Below are 16200 nucleotides of genomic sequence, written 5' to 3'. Positions count from 1 at the left end.
AGAGAATACCAGAAAGATGTTTACCTGTGTTTTAATTGACTATACAAAGACATTTGACTGTGTGGATCATAACAAATAATGGATAACATTGTGAAGAATGAAAATTCCAGAACACTTAATTGTGCTAATGAGGAGCCTGTACATAGATCAAGAGGCTGTCATTTGAACAGAACAAGTGGATACTACATGGTTTAAAGTCAGGAAAGATGTGTGTCAGGGTTGTACCTTTTCACCATACCTATTCAATCTGTATGCTGAGCAAATAATCTGAGAAGCTGGACTATATGAAGAAGAACGGGTCTTCAGGATTGGAGGAAAACTCATTAACAACCTGTGATACGCAGATGGCACAACATTGCTTGCTGAAAGTCAAGAGGGCTTGAAGCTGTTACTGATGAAGATCAAAGACCACAGCCTTAAGTATGGATTACACCTCAACATAAAGAAAACAAAAGTCCTCACAATGGGACCAATAAGAAAAGATTGAAGTAGTCAAGGATTTCATTTTATTTGGAGCCGCAATCAACACTCATGGAACCAGCAGTCAAATCAGATGACACATTGCATTGCGCAAATCTGTAGAAAAAGACCTCTTTAATGTGTTAAAAAAAAAAAGATGTCATCTTGAAGACTAAGGTGCACCTAACCTAAACCATGATATTTTCAGTCACCTCATATGCATGTAAAAGCTGGATGATGAATAAGGAAGATGGAAGAAGAATTGACACCTTTGAGTTGTGGTTTTGGCAAAGAATATTGAGAATACCATGGACTGCCAAAAGAATGAACAAATCTGTCTTGGAAGAAATACAGCCAGAATGCTCATTAGAGGCTAGGATGGGGAGACTTTGTCTCACATACTTTGGACATGCTACGAGGATGGATCAGTTCCTGGAGAAGGCATCATGCTTGGTAAAGTAGAAGGTCAGTGAAAAAGAGGAAGACCCTCAACGAGATGGATTGATACAGTGACTGCAACAATGAGCTCACACATAACAATGATTGTGAAGATGTCACAGGACCAGGCAGTGTTTTGTTCTGTTGTACATAGGGATGCAACGTGTGGGAACTGACTCGACAGCACCTAACAACGACATACTAAATTTTCACAAACCAGTGGCTTTTAATAACAACCACTTATTAGCTCACAGTTCTAAGGTCAGAGTGCTGGAGGAGGTGTGACTGGGTCCCCTGTGTTACAGCCTGAAATTAGGTAGCTGGCCCAACTGTGTTACCTTCTAGAAGTTATGTGGAAGAACTCACTTTCAAGCTCATTCAGGTTATTGGTCAAATTCAGTTCCTTTGGCAGGTAAAATCTTAGGTCCTTGTTTCCTTGCTGACTGTCTATTGGGGGTGTTTTCAGCTCTTAGATGCCACCCACATTCTTTGTTATATGGGCCCCTTCCTGTTCAAAGACAGCAACAAAGATTCTCCCTCAAGTTGAATTCTTCTCGTGCTTCTAATCTCTGACTTCAGGGTTCACACAATTAGGTGAGATTTACCCACAATAATCTTTTTTATTAAAGTCGACTATACAATATAACATAACTTAATCATAGAAGTAAAACCAATCGATTCACAGTCCTAGGGATTATGCAAGCTATGTAAAATATGGGGAGCCCTGATGGCTCAGTGGTTAAAAGTAGGACTGCTAACCAAAAGGTCATCAGTTCAAATCCATCAGCTGCTCCTTGGAAACTCTATGGGGCAGTTTTACTCTGTTCTGTAGGGTTGCTGTGAGTTGAAATCAAATCAACAGCAATGGGTTTGTTTATTTTTGTTTAGTCTTGGAGGCTATTTTAGAATCTGCCTATCATGAGTAGTAATGACCTTTTCACTGTGTCCTCCTATTCTGTTTCACTCTTTTCTGTATTTTCCATCTCCTTTTGTTTGTTCTTTTAAATGTATTTATTTTCTATTGACCTATCTTCCAATTACTAATCCTTTGTTGTATAGTGTCCTACTCTGCAGTTAGACCCATTACTGAGGTTCCAATTTCTCTCCTATTTTTCAGTTCCAGCATTTGTGTTTTTAGAATATATAGTTTCCTGGTGAAATTCTACATCATTGAAGCAATTTTATCCATCTTTCTATTTTATAGATGATCTCAATCATCTATTTTAAAATTCTTGCTACTAACCTCACTATCTAGACCACCCACAATTCTGTTTATATTGTTTGATTCGCTCATAATTTTTAGTCAGTTGTTTTTGTCACTTTGCATGCCTGGTAATGTTGGATTAAATACTGGACAATGTGTATGACAGAAATCTCCTAATATGATTGTATAATTTTCTATTTCTCCCTTCATTTTTGCCAAAATTTGCTTCATGTGTTTTGAGGTTCTGTTATTATGTGCATACACATTGATAATTGTCACATTTTATTGACAAATTATCTCTTTTACCATTTAAAAAAGTTTCTGCCCATCTCTGGCAATGCTCTTTTGCTTCAGGTCTATTTTATACAATATTAACTAGCCATTCCTGCTTTCTTTTGCTGCTTGCATGACATTCTATTTCTTTTCATTTATTTTCCAGTTTTTAAAAGTGTCTCCTGTAGCCAAGTTGCTTTTTCTCCCATTCTATCTCTGACTTTTAATTGGAGTTTTTAGGCCTCTAATATTTAATGTAATTGTTGATATGCCTGGAGCACTCTTCTTCCACATAACCACATGGCTCACTCCCTTTCCTTCTTCAGATCTCTGCTTAAATATCATATCATTATTGAGGCATTCCCTGACGACAGTAAGTACAGACATATACAAACACTCCCTGTCTTTTTTTCTCTGCTTTATTTTTTTTTCCCTCCATACTATTTGCCACCATATGCTACATTATAATGTTTTTTATTCCCCATCTCCACCAAGTAGAAAGTTTTCTACATTAGGAGAGGGATTTCTGTTGTATTGTTCACTGAGTTTTTCCAACACCTGGAATAGTGTTTGGCACATATGCACTAAAAATATATCCTGGAATGAATGAATTGTAATTTCTTTATTTCGTTGCTAAATTTCCTGCAATTTCTTACCAGTAAGTCTCTCAACCTCTTAAAATATAGTTTTTATTCCTACTATTAAAACTGATGCTTCAGAACTGACCAGAGGACCTCCTATTTATTATTAAACCAGGAATCTCTCCTAATTCCTTGGTTGCTTAGAAACTTTTTATTTGCTTATTTGTTGGTCTGGCATTTAACTCTGCTATCTAAACCCTGTTTTACAAAAATATTCTTCTTCTAAGACTTTTATTGGAAACCCTGGTGGTGTAGTGAATAAGTGCTATGGCTGCTAACCAAAAAGCCAGCAGTTTGAATCCACCAGAAACTCTATGGGGCAGTTCTACTCTGTCCTGTAGGGTCGCTATGAGTCAGACTTGACTCGATGGCAACAGGTTTGGTTTGGTCTCTTACAGTTCTCTCTGAATTCCTTTGCCTGGCTTCTCTTTCTTTTTTAAAAGTATGCATATTTCCTGTTGCCAATGCACAAACTTCTCTGCTTTTTTCTCTACGTTTCCTTCTTTTGAGAATTTATCCATTGTGTTGATGTCACCTCTTCCACATTTTTATATCCATATTCCACCTTCACCCCCCCAGACTTTTAATTACTAATACAGTTGGATATTTCTCTCATTCAACATATCCAGCAACCACTTAGCAACTTTCTCACCCAAACTGACATAATTTTTGAACCATCACTTTCTGAATAACTCAGATTCAAACCATGTTTGAACATTCTTACTCCTTCACTAATAGTCTAGTTCCATATTTTTTGTTGATTTTGTGATTACCACCATTATTTTGCAGTTTAGAATCTTCTCCATAGATTAATAAATTGCTAACTGGTCTCTGTACCTCCAAATTCTGTTTAGTTATTCTTACAAAATATGACCAGATTCATCTTCCTTGAATTATCAACCCTGCAATAAAAACTACAAATTTTCATTAGCTTTCCCATAAAAATTTATGGCTCCCCATAAAGGTATGCACTACTATGCCTAATTGGTAACTTGGCCCTGTCACCATTACATACAAAATAAAGTCTTGTCTTTTCAGTGTAGATCCAAAACTTTCCACAGTTGGGTAACTCTCCATATTTCAAGTCCCAGCTAAAATTCCATTTAATTCTTACATTTTTCTTAATTACTCTCAATTTATATAGTTATCCACCAAATACTTATGAAATTGAATATAAATATTTGGGGGGAAATTTCTTAAATTAACAAAGCTTTTCCTAAGTAACTATAATTACGCACATACACAATAATTCTTTAACAGATAAAATACCTTGAATTTATCATTATTGTTGCATTTCTAAATAAAAAATGGCAGGTTTAATATAAGGGTATTTGTTAATAAAAATGGCCAAACTGTCTATAGTTACTGATCTAATTTTTATTTTGTAATAATAAAAGTTTTTGCTTCGTGACTATATTTCTGAAAGATTGTTTCCTATCTTCATTACTCATAGCTATACTACAATTGTTCTTGCATTACCAAAGGATTATCAACTCAAGACGATCAAGGTGATTTTAATGATGCTGAATCTGGGAAATGTGATGCAAAGTGCTATAAATTACCTTTGTTTATTGCTTTTTTCTTTTCTACGATTGTATTTGCTGGTTTTTCTGGTATACCAGGCACTGTGGCCATTCTCCGGTATGTATGCATTTGTCATAATTGTTATTAATTTATTACATAAGAAAGCTAATTCTAGGAATATCTTAAAATATTATATAATTTACCCTGCATTTCATGGTAGCAAATGCTCTACAGAAAAATTGTTACCTTATCAAAATTCATGCAACATTTAATTCTCTCTCTTTTAATTTATTTATTTGCATAAGATGTGTAGATTAATTTAAAATTATTTTTTTCAAAGGGTTAACATAAAACTTAAATCATGAGGGGTTATTTGTTACCCCCTAGGAAAGCAAATTAGAAAACATGATTAAATATATACAAAAAAAATCTATATCGGGCACAGGTGGTCTCTGCCTTCAATGGACTTGTGCTTTAGATGGCAAGATATAACTAGGATCAATACAGTGAAATGACTTTTTTATTTATTCACCTGTGCCTGGCACTGTAGCTATATAATATGTTGCCCTTAAGTTGGTAGAGTTTGATAGGGAGAGACAAACACATAAAAGAAGCGCAGTGAATTCGTAGGGGTGTCTCGATTAAAGTCTGTACAGGCTGACCAGGGACTAAAGCAGGGAAAATGACAATTTCTGTATGTGGTGATGCTTACAGAAGGTGAAACTTGAAACAGATTATGAAGATAACTGATTTCTCATTATGCAGGCAGACTGGGTACAAAAACTTAATAGGAAGAGTAGGCAGTGAAAGTAGTGGCAAAAATGGGTGAAATATCTCGGCAAGAAGTATGTTATAACAAGAATAGCATGATGGTGAATGGGACAAAGAGATTTTAGCTAGGTCAGCGCCCGATGATGTGAGGTCTTCTTTGCCATGTTAATCTGAAGAATGTCATACTGTGTACATCCAAGAGCCATTGAAGGCTGTAAACTGCAGGAGTAAAAATGATCAGATATGCATGTTAGACAGAGTTATTTAAAGATAGTGTGGAAGATGGAGCTGAGGGGAAAAACTGGAGAAAAAGGAAAGTACTTAGGAGATCATTTTAAAATTTAGTAGTGATACTTAGAGATAGAGGTGGTAGAACATATGTGAGAAATATTTAGTAAGGAAAAAAGGGCAAGTGTCATTTAGATGTGTATGGTATAGAATACTGAGAAATCTAGCATTATGTCCAGATTTCTATTTTAGGGAGCTGAATAAATCCAGACAGAAAACGCAAGAAGAGCAAGCTGAGATTGAAGATAATCAGTACAATGTTGACTATGACATATTTAAAGCTCACGTGAGACATTCAAGCAAATGTTTCCAGCAGTGAGATGAGAAAGATAATAATTGATGTTTCATTCTGAATCTTCTCATTTACCCTGGTAACCAGACAAGCAGCAACAATGACAATAAACATATGTATACAATACAGTTTCAGTAAAATTATGAAACCAAAGAAATTGAAAAATTGACAAAATTGAAATTGCATATGTGTTGCCAAAATTGAAACAGAACTAGAAGCCAGCTTGGAGAGTTACAAAGATGCTGCAAAGAGCAGGAAATATGAAGAGGGTCTCAGTGTTGACAAATTTCAGATATTTCCAGCATATGTCTTGTTCAGAAGGCAAGGGCCCACCTTGAGATGGAAGTTCTAGGAGCAGACCCTAGGTAGAACCTCTATACGGATACTGAGAGAGAAGGCTTGAAAAGTGTACAGAAGGTTCAGACTTGACAGATCTCAAAAAGTGCCAGCAAAATACACTTTCTACAAATTAATGCATAACCTTAAAAAGAAAGGAATATAAAACAATCTTGGAAGTCCAAGACTGGCAGTAGAAGTTCTTTTGAAGTAGGCTAGATTTGGAGAGGCAGAGCAGATGCTGATATACAGAAGAACCATATTTGAATCTTCTTCTATATTAACAAAGGAGATAATCCTTCAGCTTTGAAGCCTGGAAACTCTGACCTATGTACCACCCCCATAATCTTCTGCCTCTAGATCAATAAAATCTATTTCATTCAAATATAAGTAAATAGGAAATGAAAATGTGCTGCCTACAAACAAAATAGTTATAATGAAATAAATGAAAATTATCAATTATTACTTTACTATAGACAATAAAAACTCACCAGAAAAAAGTTTCCACAAAGCAGATAAAAATATAAATGTAACTGTATGTAAAATAAAAAAATTAAACAATCCTGGCCAGAAAAGAGGAGAAAATAACTGGACAAAAGGAAGCTGTGGAATAACTGACAGAACTCAGGAAAGGAATAAAAGGAAAAAAAAATTCAGAAATGAAAAATAAATTATAAATCACACAAGGAAGAAAAGCAAATATAAATATTATAGTAAGAGGCATAGAAAAAAGTGAAGAAATGAAAAATTTAAAATAAAAATAAAGTATCAGAAAAAAGTGATGAATATAGAAGACAGGAAAAGGAGATCTAGCATACACATAATTGGAGTCACCAAAGAAGAAAAACAAAACAATCAGACAATAATTTTTGACCCTTTGTATTTCCAATACATTTTAAAATAACCTTGTTAATGTCCATAAAAAAAACATACTGAGATTCTGATTGGAATGTCATTGAATCCATTTGGGAGAATTTCTATATTTACTACAATGAGTCTCTCAATCCATCAATGAAGTATAATACTTCCATTTAATTAAATCTTCATTTATTTTTCATAATAATATTTTATAATTTTTGGAGTTGAGGTCTTATACCTCCTTCATTATATTTGTTCTTAGGTAATTGATGTTTTCAATGTTTGGCATAGTATAGTATACTTATATGTATCATGTATACTTTATTGCTTGTACAAACAAATGCAATTCATTTTTGTATTTTAACCTTGTACTCTATGACTTTGTTAATTTTAATTTGTAATTCTAATAGTCAGTTGGATATATAGACCTAAATGTGCAGAAGCAATGAACTGGTTGGGTAAATATGGCACTTCTGCAGAATTCAATACTATGCAACAGTATAAAACAGGGAGGATCTCTATGTTCAGATAGGAAGGGATCTTGAGAATATACTGTTACATGAAAAAATAAAGGTAAAGAATAGTGAATATAGTATGCTACTTTCTATGAAGAAAAGGGAGAATATAGAGATACATATTTATAGTTACTTGTATTTTCATAAAGAACCACTGAAAATATAAACAAGAAAGTAATTAAAATGGTAATTTCTAGAAATAGAGGTAAAGACAGGGGCGTAAACAAGCACTCTTTCTAGTGTATCTCTTTATATGGTTTTGTTTTCCAAAACATGTAATTATATTATAAATTCAACAAACAAAGTTTAGTTAAAAAGATCCAATAAGATATATATTGTGAAATCATTATCAAATAATTGATCATTAAAGCCATGAAAGTGGGATAGGGTGGAATAGTTTGCAACAAGCCAATGCTTCTACAGAAGATGACTAGAAAAACTGGATTAGATTATAAAAACATATATTTAAAGACAGAAAGCTGCAGAGGACTAGAGTGTTTAAAATTCCAGGGAGGACAGAAGCATTTAGAGGTGAGCTGGGGATGAAAGTTGTCCCTGAGATACTTGCCAGTTCTTGATTAGGGCTAGAGACTGAAAATCTGGACTAGGCCCAGGTAGAGGGGTCACTACTGGAGGACCATCAAACTAGCAGAGATTTGTTGATCACAGGGGTCTAAGAGTGACAAAATTATTTTTTCTCTTCAGAAATTTGTTGAAATCTGAAACTATGTGAGGCTTAGATCTAAAGAAGAATCATGACTTGTCTGTATCTCTCTACCAATGTGCTTATTAAGAAAAAAGTATTTCTTAATTTCTTTCCTTTCCATCCATCATTCTGTTAGCTTACTTTTTTCTTCTTAAATATAATAGTCTCTGTGGATTCAAGCAAGAAAGTGGATAACTATTTTAAGGAAAAAGTAGAAAAAAAACGTACAAAAGAGACCAGGTCTCTGCTGCCCCGATGGGCATTACAGGGTAGCAGGATAAACAGAAAAAAAAAAAAAAAAGTACTTTCACTAATAAGTATTAAATTATGAGGTCAAAACATGCTTCAAAGAAAACATAGAAAAATGCAACGAGAAAGTTATAGGGTGATGTAACTTAGTCTGGAAATTCAGGGAAAGCATCACTGAGGATACATTCACTGCAGTATCACTGCAGCAGTACATTGACAGGGAACTGCCAGAAATTCAAGCTGGATTCAGAAGAGGATGAAGAGTGAGGGATATCATTGTTAATGTCAGATTGATCTTGGCTGAAAGCAGAGAATACCAGAAAGATGTTTACCTGTGTTTTATTGACTATGCAAAGGCATTTGACTGTGTGGACCATAACAAATTATGGATAACATTGTGCAAAATGGAAATTCCAGAACACTTAATTGTGCTCATAAGGAACCTGTACATGGACCACGAGGCAGTCATTTGAACAGAACAAGAGTTTACTGCATGGTTTAAAGTCAGGAAAGTATGTGTCAGGGTTATATCTTTCACCATTCCTACTCAATCTGTATAAAACCCAATGCCATAGATATGCTGAGCAGATAATCTGAGAAGCTGGACTATATGAAGAAGAATGCGGCATCAGGTTTGAGGAAGACTCATTAACAACCTGCTTTATGCAGATCACACAACCTTGCTTGCTGAAGGTGAAGAGGACTTGAAGCACTTACTAATGAGGATCAAAGACCACAGCCTTCAGTATGGATTACATCTCAACATAAAGAAAACAAAAATCCTCACAACTGGACCAATGCACAACATGATAAACAGAGAAAAGATTAAAGTCATCAAGTATTTCATTCTACTTGGATCCACAATCAACACCCGTGGAAGCAGCAATCAAGAGATCAAATGATGCATTGCATTGGCAAATCTGCTGCAAAAGACCTTGTTAAAGTGTTAAAAAGCAAAGATGTCACTTTGAGGACTAAGGTGCACCTGATGCAGGCCATAGTGTTTTCAATCACCGCACATGCATCTGAAAGCTTGACAATGAATAAGGAAGATCAAAGAAGAATTGATGTCTTTGAATCATGGTGTTGATGAAGAATATTGAATATATCATGAAGTACCAGAAGAACAAACAAATCTGTCTTGCCAGAATGCTCCTTAGAAGCAAGGGTGGCAAAACTTTGTCTCACATTCTTTGGACATGTTATCAGAAGGGACCAGTCCCTGGAGAAGAACATCATGCTTGGTAAAGTGGAGGGTCAGCGAAAAAGAGGAAGACTCTCAACGAAAAAGATTGACACAGTGGCTGCAACAATGGACTCAAGTGTAGCAACAATCATGAGGATGGTGCAGTACCAGGCAGTGTTTCTGTCTGTTGTACATAGGGTTGCTATGAGTCAGAACCGACTAGACAGCACCTAACAATAACATCACTGAGGAAATGTCATTTGAATTGGACCCTAATGGATTGTGAATGAGTATTCCACACCATGGGAACAATACATACAAAGATTCTGAGTGGGAAAAGTATTTTATAGAGTGTTGTATTCTAGAATGTAATGAACAAGGAGGGTGATGGGGATAAAATTTGGGAAATGGCATGGAATGAAACTGATGAAATCAGGCTGAACCTTGTGAAAAAAATTTTTTTTTTGCAACCTAGATTTTATCCTGCAACTGCTTTTGAATTATCTTCAGCAAAATTTTACTTGCGTGTGATATTAGTAATATTGTTCACTAATTTCCCCTTCTGTTGGATCACTTTTCTTTTTTTAGAATGGGCACATATATGGATCTCTTCCAGTTGGTTGGTCAGGTAGCTGTCTTCCAAATTTCTTGGCAGAGATGAGTGAGGGCTTTCAGCATTGCATCCATTTGTTGAAACATCTCATTTGCTATTCCATCAGTTCCTGGAGCCTTGTTTTTCACTAATGCCTTAGTGCAGCTTGGAGTTCCTCCTTCAATACCATTGGTTCTTGATCATATGGTACTTCCTGAAATGGTTGAACATCGACCATGTTTTGGTACAGTGACTCTGTGTATTGCTTCCATTTTCTTTTTATGCTTCCTGTGTTGTTCAATATTTTCCCCATAGAATCCTTTAATATTGCAACTCGAGGCTTGGATTTTTTCTTCAGTTCTTTCATCTTGAGAAATGCCAACCGTGTTCTTCTCTTTTGGTTTTCTAATGCCAGGTCTCTTCGTATTTCATTATAATACTTTGTATTCTCGAGCTGCACTTTGAAACCTTTTGTTCAGCTCTTTCACTTCATCATTTCTTCATTTCATATTAGCTCTTCTAATTTTTTTTATTCTAAGTTCAAGTTTCAGAGTTTCTTCTGACATCCATTTTGGTCTTTTCTTTCTTTTTAATTACCTCTTGCTTTCTTCATGTTTGATGTCCTTGAAGTCATTTCACAACTTGTCTGGTCTTCAGTCGTTAGTGTTCAACAAGTCAAGTTTATGCTTGAGTTGGTCTCTAAATTCAAGTGGGATATACTCAAGGTCATATTTTGGTTCTGATGGACTTGTTTTAGTTTTCTTCAGCTTCAACTTAAACTTACATATGAGCAATTGATAGTCTGTTCTGCTTGGTAAAGTAGAGGATCAGCAAAAATGAGGAGGACCCTCAAGGAGATGGATTGACACAGTTGCTGCAACAGTGGGCTCAAACATAGCAATGATTGTTAGGATGGTATAGGACCAGGAAGTGTTTTGTTCTGCTGTACATACAATAGCTATGAGTCAGAACTGACTCAACAGCACCTAAGAACAACAACAGATTTTATGCTGAGAACAATAAGAAGCCATTTAAGAACTCTAGCAGGGCAGTAAAATGATCAGATTTTCACCTTTTAAAAAATACTTTGACTGTTAAGTGGAGAATGGAGTGAGGGAACATGGATGGTTGTTGGGAGATAAGTTTGAAAGTCATTGCATTTTTTAGTTATTGACTTGGAATAAGCAATGGTCATTGGCTTGGAATAGGCCTGCAGAAATAGCGACATGAAAAAACAGAAAGAGAAATGAAAAATGTGATTTTTTTAAATCACAGTATTTGATTATTGATTGTGGCAAATGAACAAAAGGATGCCTCTTTCCTCGTCAGGTTTCAGGCTTGAAAACTTCATAGATGAGATTTTTGTTTCTTGAGATATGGTATACTGGAGAAAGAACAAATTTTGTGCGACAGAGATGAAGGACAGAGATGAAGTTAATGAATATTTAACTTCTGGACATGTTGAGTTTAAGATGCCTGCAATACAGGTACTTATGTCTAGAATTTATGTCTTGTAAGAAAGGTATAGACCAAAAATGTAAATTTGGAGGTCATATAGGTGATGGAAGGGAGCCCTGGTGGCTCAGTGCTTAAGTGCTCAGCTGCTAACCAAAAGATCGATGGTTTGAACCAACCAGCCACTCCGCTGGAGAAATATGTGGCAGTCTGCTTCCATAAAGATTACAGCCCTGGAAACCCTGTGAGGCAGTTCTACTCTGTCACATGGAGTTACTATAGTTGGAATTGACTTGACAGTTCGGTTTGGTTGTGGAAGTGATGGTAGAAGCTATGTTAATTTTTGGAAGAGTATTAATAATTTTTCTGTTTACTACATGAAATGTGTATATCCACTCTATCATAAAGTTACTCATTAGAAGAAAAAAGAAAAAAAAATGTGTTCAGTTCATTATTATGTTTATTTTTAATTAAAAATATATTTTTGATATAAAACTTGAACTCAGTGCCGTTGAATCGATTCCAACTCATAGCGACCCTATAGGACAGAGTAGAACTGCCCCACAGAGTTTCCAAGGAGCACCTGACAGATTCGAACTGCCGACTCTTTGGTTAGCAGCTGTAGCACTTGACCACTATGCCACCAGGGTTTCCCATTTTTGATATATGTGTATATATATACATATATATATATATATATTGTGTGTGTGTGTGTGTGTGTGCTGTTCATTTAACTGAATTTGGAAAATCCTGGAAATCATTAATCTTTTCATCTTGTTTTGTATATCTGCTAGAATCAGGGTTGTAATTAAACTGGAGATAAATACTTCTTAATGATTATACTTGTGAGTAATGGTCAGCTCTCTATATGTGCTTCATAGAACACCAATATCATATTACATATTAAAAAACTATGCTAAATAAGGCAGAACTCTCAATTAGAATTATTCATATGGTTTTAAAATGTGATAGTTTTTCCTTTACCTCTCTTTAATGAATCTCCTCATTGTTGTTGTTGTTAGGTGCCATCAAGTTGGTTCCGACTCATAGCGACCCCATGCACAACAGAACGAAACACTGCCCAGTCCTGTGCCACCCTTACAATCGTTATGCTTGAGCCCATTGTTGCAGCCACTGTGTAAATCCACCTCGCTGAGGGTCTTCCTCTTTTCCGCTATGTCCTTCTTCAGAGACTGATCCCTCCTGACAACATGTCCAGAGTATGTAAGACGCAGTCTTGCTATCCTTGCTTCTAAGGAGCATTCTCGTTGTACTTCTTCCGAGACAAATTTACTCATTCTTCTGGCAGTCCATGGTATATTCAATATTCTCTGCCAACACCACATTTCGAAGGCATCAATTCTTCAGTCTTCCTTATTCATTGTCCAGGTTTCACATGCATATGATGTGATTGAAAATAACATGGCTTGAGTCAGGCACACCTTAGTCTTCAAGGTGGAATCTTTGCTCTTCAACACTTTGAAGAGGTCCTTTGCAGCAGATTTGCCCAATGCAATGCGTTGTTTGATTTCTTGAGTGCTGCTTCCATGGCTGTTGATTGTGGATCCAAGTAAAATGAAATCCTTGACAACTTCAATCTTTTCTCCTTCTATCATGATGTTGCTCATTGGTCCAGTTGTGAGGATTTTTGTTTTCTTTATGTTGAGGTGTAATCCATACTGAAGGCTGTGCTCTTTGATCTTCATGAGTAAGTGCTTCAAGTCCTCTTCATTTTCAGCAAGCAAGGTTGTGTCATCTGCATAATGCAGGTTGTTAATGAGTCTTCCTCCAATCCTGATTCCCCATTCTTCTTCATATAGTCCAGCTTCTCAAATTATTTGCTTAGCATACAGATTGAATAGGTATGGTGAAAGAATACAACCCTGGTGCACACCTTTCCTGACTTTAAACCAATCACTATCCCCTTGTTCTGTCTGAACAACTGCCTCTTGATCTATGTAAAGGTTCCTCATGAGCACAATTAAGTATTCTGGAATTCCCATTCTTTGCAGTGTTTTCCTTAATTTGTTATGATCCACACAGTCGAATGCCTTTGCATAGTCAATAGAACACAGGTAAACATCCTTCTGGTATTCTCTGCTTTCAGCCAGGATCCATCTGACATAAGCAGTGATATCCCTGGTTCCACGTCCTCTTCTGAAACCAGCCTGAATTTCTGGCAGCTCCCTGTCGATATACTGCTGTAGCTGTTTTTGAATGATCTTCAGCAAAATTTTGCTTGTGTGTGATATTAATGATATAGTTCTATAATTTCCACATTCGGTTGGATCACCTTTCTTGGGAATAGGCATAAATATGGATCTCTTCCAGTCAGTTGGCCAGGAAGCTGTCTTCCATATTTCTTGGCATAAATGAGTGAGCACCTCCAGTGCTGCATCCATTTGTTGAAACATTTCAATTGATATTCCATCAATTCCTGGAGCCTTGCTTTTCGCCAGTGCCTTCAGAGTAGCTTGGACTTCTTCCTTCAGCACCATCGGTTCCTGATCATACGCTACCTCTTGAAATGGTTGAACATCGACTAATTCTTTTTTGGTATAATGAATGACTCTGTGTATTCCTTCCATCTTCTTTTGATGCTTCCTGCCTGCGTCATTTAGTATTTCTCCATAGAATCCTTCACTATTGCAGCTCGAGGCTTGAATTTTTTCTTCAGTTCTTTCAGCTTGAGAAACACCGAGTGTGTTCTTCCCTTTTGATTTTCCATTTCCAGCTCTTTGCACATGTCATTATAATACTTTACTTTGTCTTCTCAAGAGGCCCTTTGAAATCTTCTGTTCAGATCTTTTACTTCATCAATTCTTCCTTTTACTTTAGCTGCTCGACATTTGAGAGCAAGTTTCAGAGTCTCCTCCAATATCCACCTTGGTCTTTTCTTTCTTTCCCATCTTTTCAATGACCTCTTGCTTTCTTCATGTATGATGTCCTTGATGTCATTCCACAACTCATCCGGTCTTTGGTCACCAGTGTTCAGTGAGTCAAATCTATTCTTCAGATGGTCTCTACATTCAGGTGGGATATACTCAAGGTCATATTTTGGCTCTCATGGACTTGGTCTGACTTTCTTCAGTTGACTTTGCATATGAGCAATTGATGGTCTGTTCCACAGTTGGCCCCTGGCCTTATTCTGACTGATGATATTAAGCTTTTCCATCGTCTCTTTCCACAGATACAGTCAGTTTGATTTCTATGTGTTCCATCTGGCGAGGTTCATGTGTATAGTCGCCTTTTATGTTGGTGAAAGAGGGTATTTGCAATGAAGAAGTCTTTGGTCTTGCAAAATTCTATCATTTGATCTCCAGCATCATTCCTATCACCAAGGCTATATTTTCCAACTGCTAATACTTCTTCGTTTCCAACTTTCGCATTAAAATCACCAGTAATTATCAATGCATCTTGATTGCATGTTTGATCAATTTCAGGCTGCAACAGCTAATAAAAATCTTCTATTTCTTCATCTTTGGCCCTAGTGGTTGGTACGTATATTTGAATAGTAGTCATATTAACTGGTCTTCCTTGTAGGCATATGGATATTATCCTATCACTGACAATGAATGCAATGCCATTCCTCTTCAAGTTGTCATTCCCAGCATAGTGGACTATATGATTGTCCGATTCAAAATGGCCAATACTAGTCCATTTCAGCTCATTAATGCCTAGGATATCGATGTTTATGCATTCCATTTCATTTTTGACGATTTCTAGTTTTCCTAGATTCATACTTCGCACATTCCAGGTTCCGATTATTAATGGATATTTGTAGCTGTTTCTTCCCTTTTTGAGTTGTGACACATCAGCAAATGAAGGCCCCGAAAGCTTTACTCCATCAATGTCATTAAGGTCGACTCTACTTTGAGGAGGCAGCTCTTCGCCAGTCATCTTTTGAGTGCCTTCCAACCTGGGGGGCTCACCTTCCAGCACTATATCTGACAATGTTCTGCTGCTATTCATAAAGTTTTCAGTGGCTGATACTTTTCAGAAGTAGACTGCCGGGTCCTTCTTCCCAGTCTGTCTTAGGCTGTAAGCTCAGCTGAAACCTGTCCTCCATGGGTGACCCTGTTGGTATCTGAATACTGGTGGCATAGCTTCCAGCATCATAGCAACATGCAAGCCCCCACAGTATGACAAACTGACAGACACGTGGGGGGATCTGCTCATTAAAAAGTGTAAATTATTTTTATTTATATATTATAAATAATAAAATATATTATTATTATTATTGTTTGAGAATTGGTTAATTTGTTTTCCTTTTCCTAATAATGTATATTTGAGGAAAAGAATACATATTTTGACAAGGTTGTTATGGGTAGAATTAGCTCACTTTTTGCAAAATAGTTGCAAAATATTGTACATATGCTATATTTTTGTAAATTGATGATATTGGTCACACTA

At 36.2% G+C, this 16200-nt stretch overlaps 1 protein-coding gene across 1 annotated transcript in view; it reads left to right on the top strand.

Moving 5' to 3' along the window:
* Positions 1 to 16200, top strand: part of SLCO6A1 (solute carrier organic anion transporter family member 6A1) — a 130211-nt gene that overhangs the window by 104649 nt on the left and 9362 nt on the right. The window contains exon 11 of the mRNA XM_049868087.1: positions 4469 to 4656. Within this exon, the coding sequence (XP_049724044.1) occupies positions 4469 to 4656 (188 nt within the window). The remainder of the gene's footprint in view (positions 1 to 4468; positions 4657 to 16200) is intronic.

Source organism: Elephas maximus, chromosome 2 (assembly GCF_024166365.1).
Source record: "Elephas maximus indicus isolate mEleMax1 chromosome 2, mEleMax1 primary haplotype, whole genome shotgun sequence".
Taxonomy (NCBI): Eukaryota; Metazoa; Chordata; class Mammalia; order Proboscidea; family Elephantidae; genus Elephas; species Elephas maximus.
Note: the sequence above shows the minus strand (reverse complement) of the source record. Positions and strands in the feature narration are given on the sequence as shown.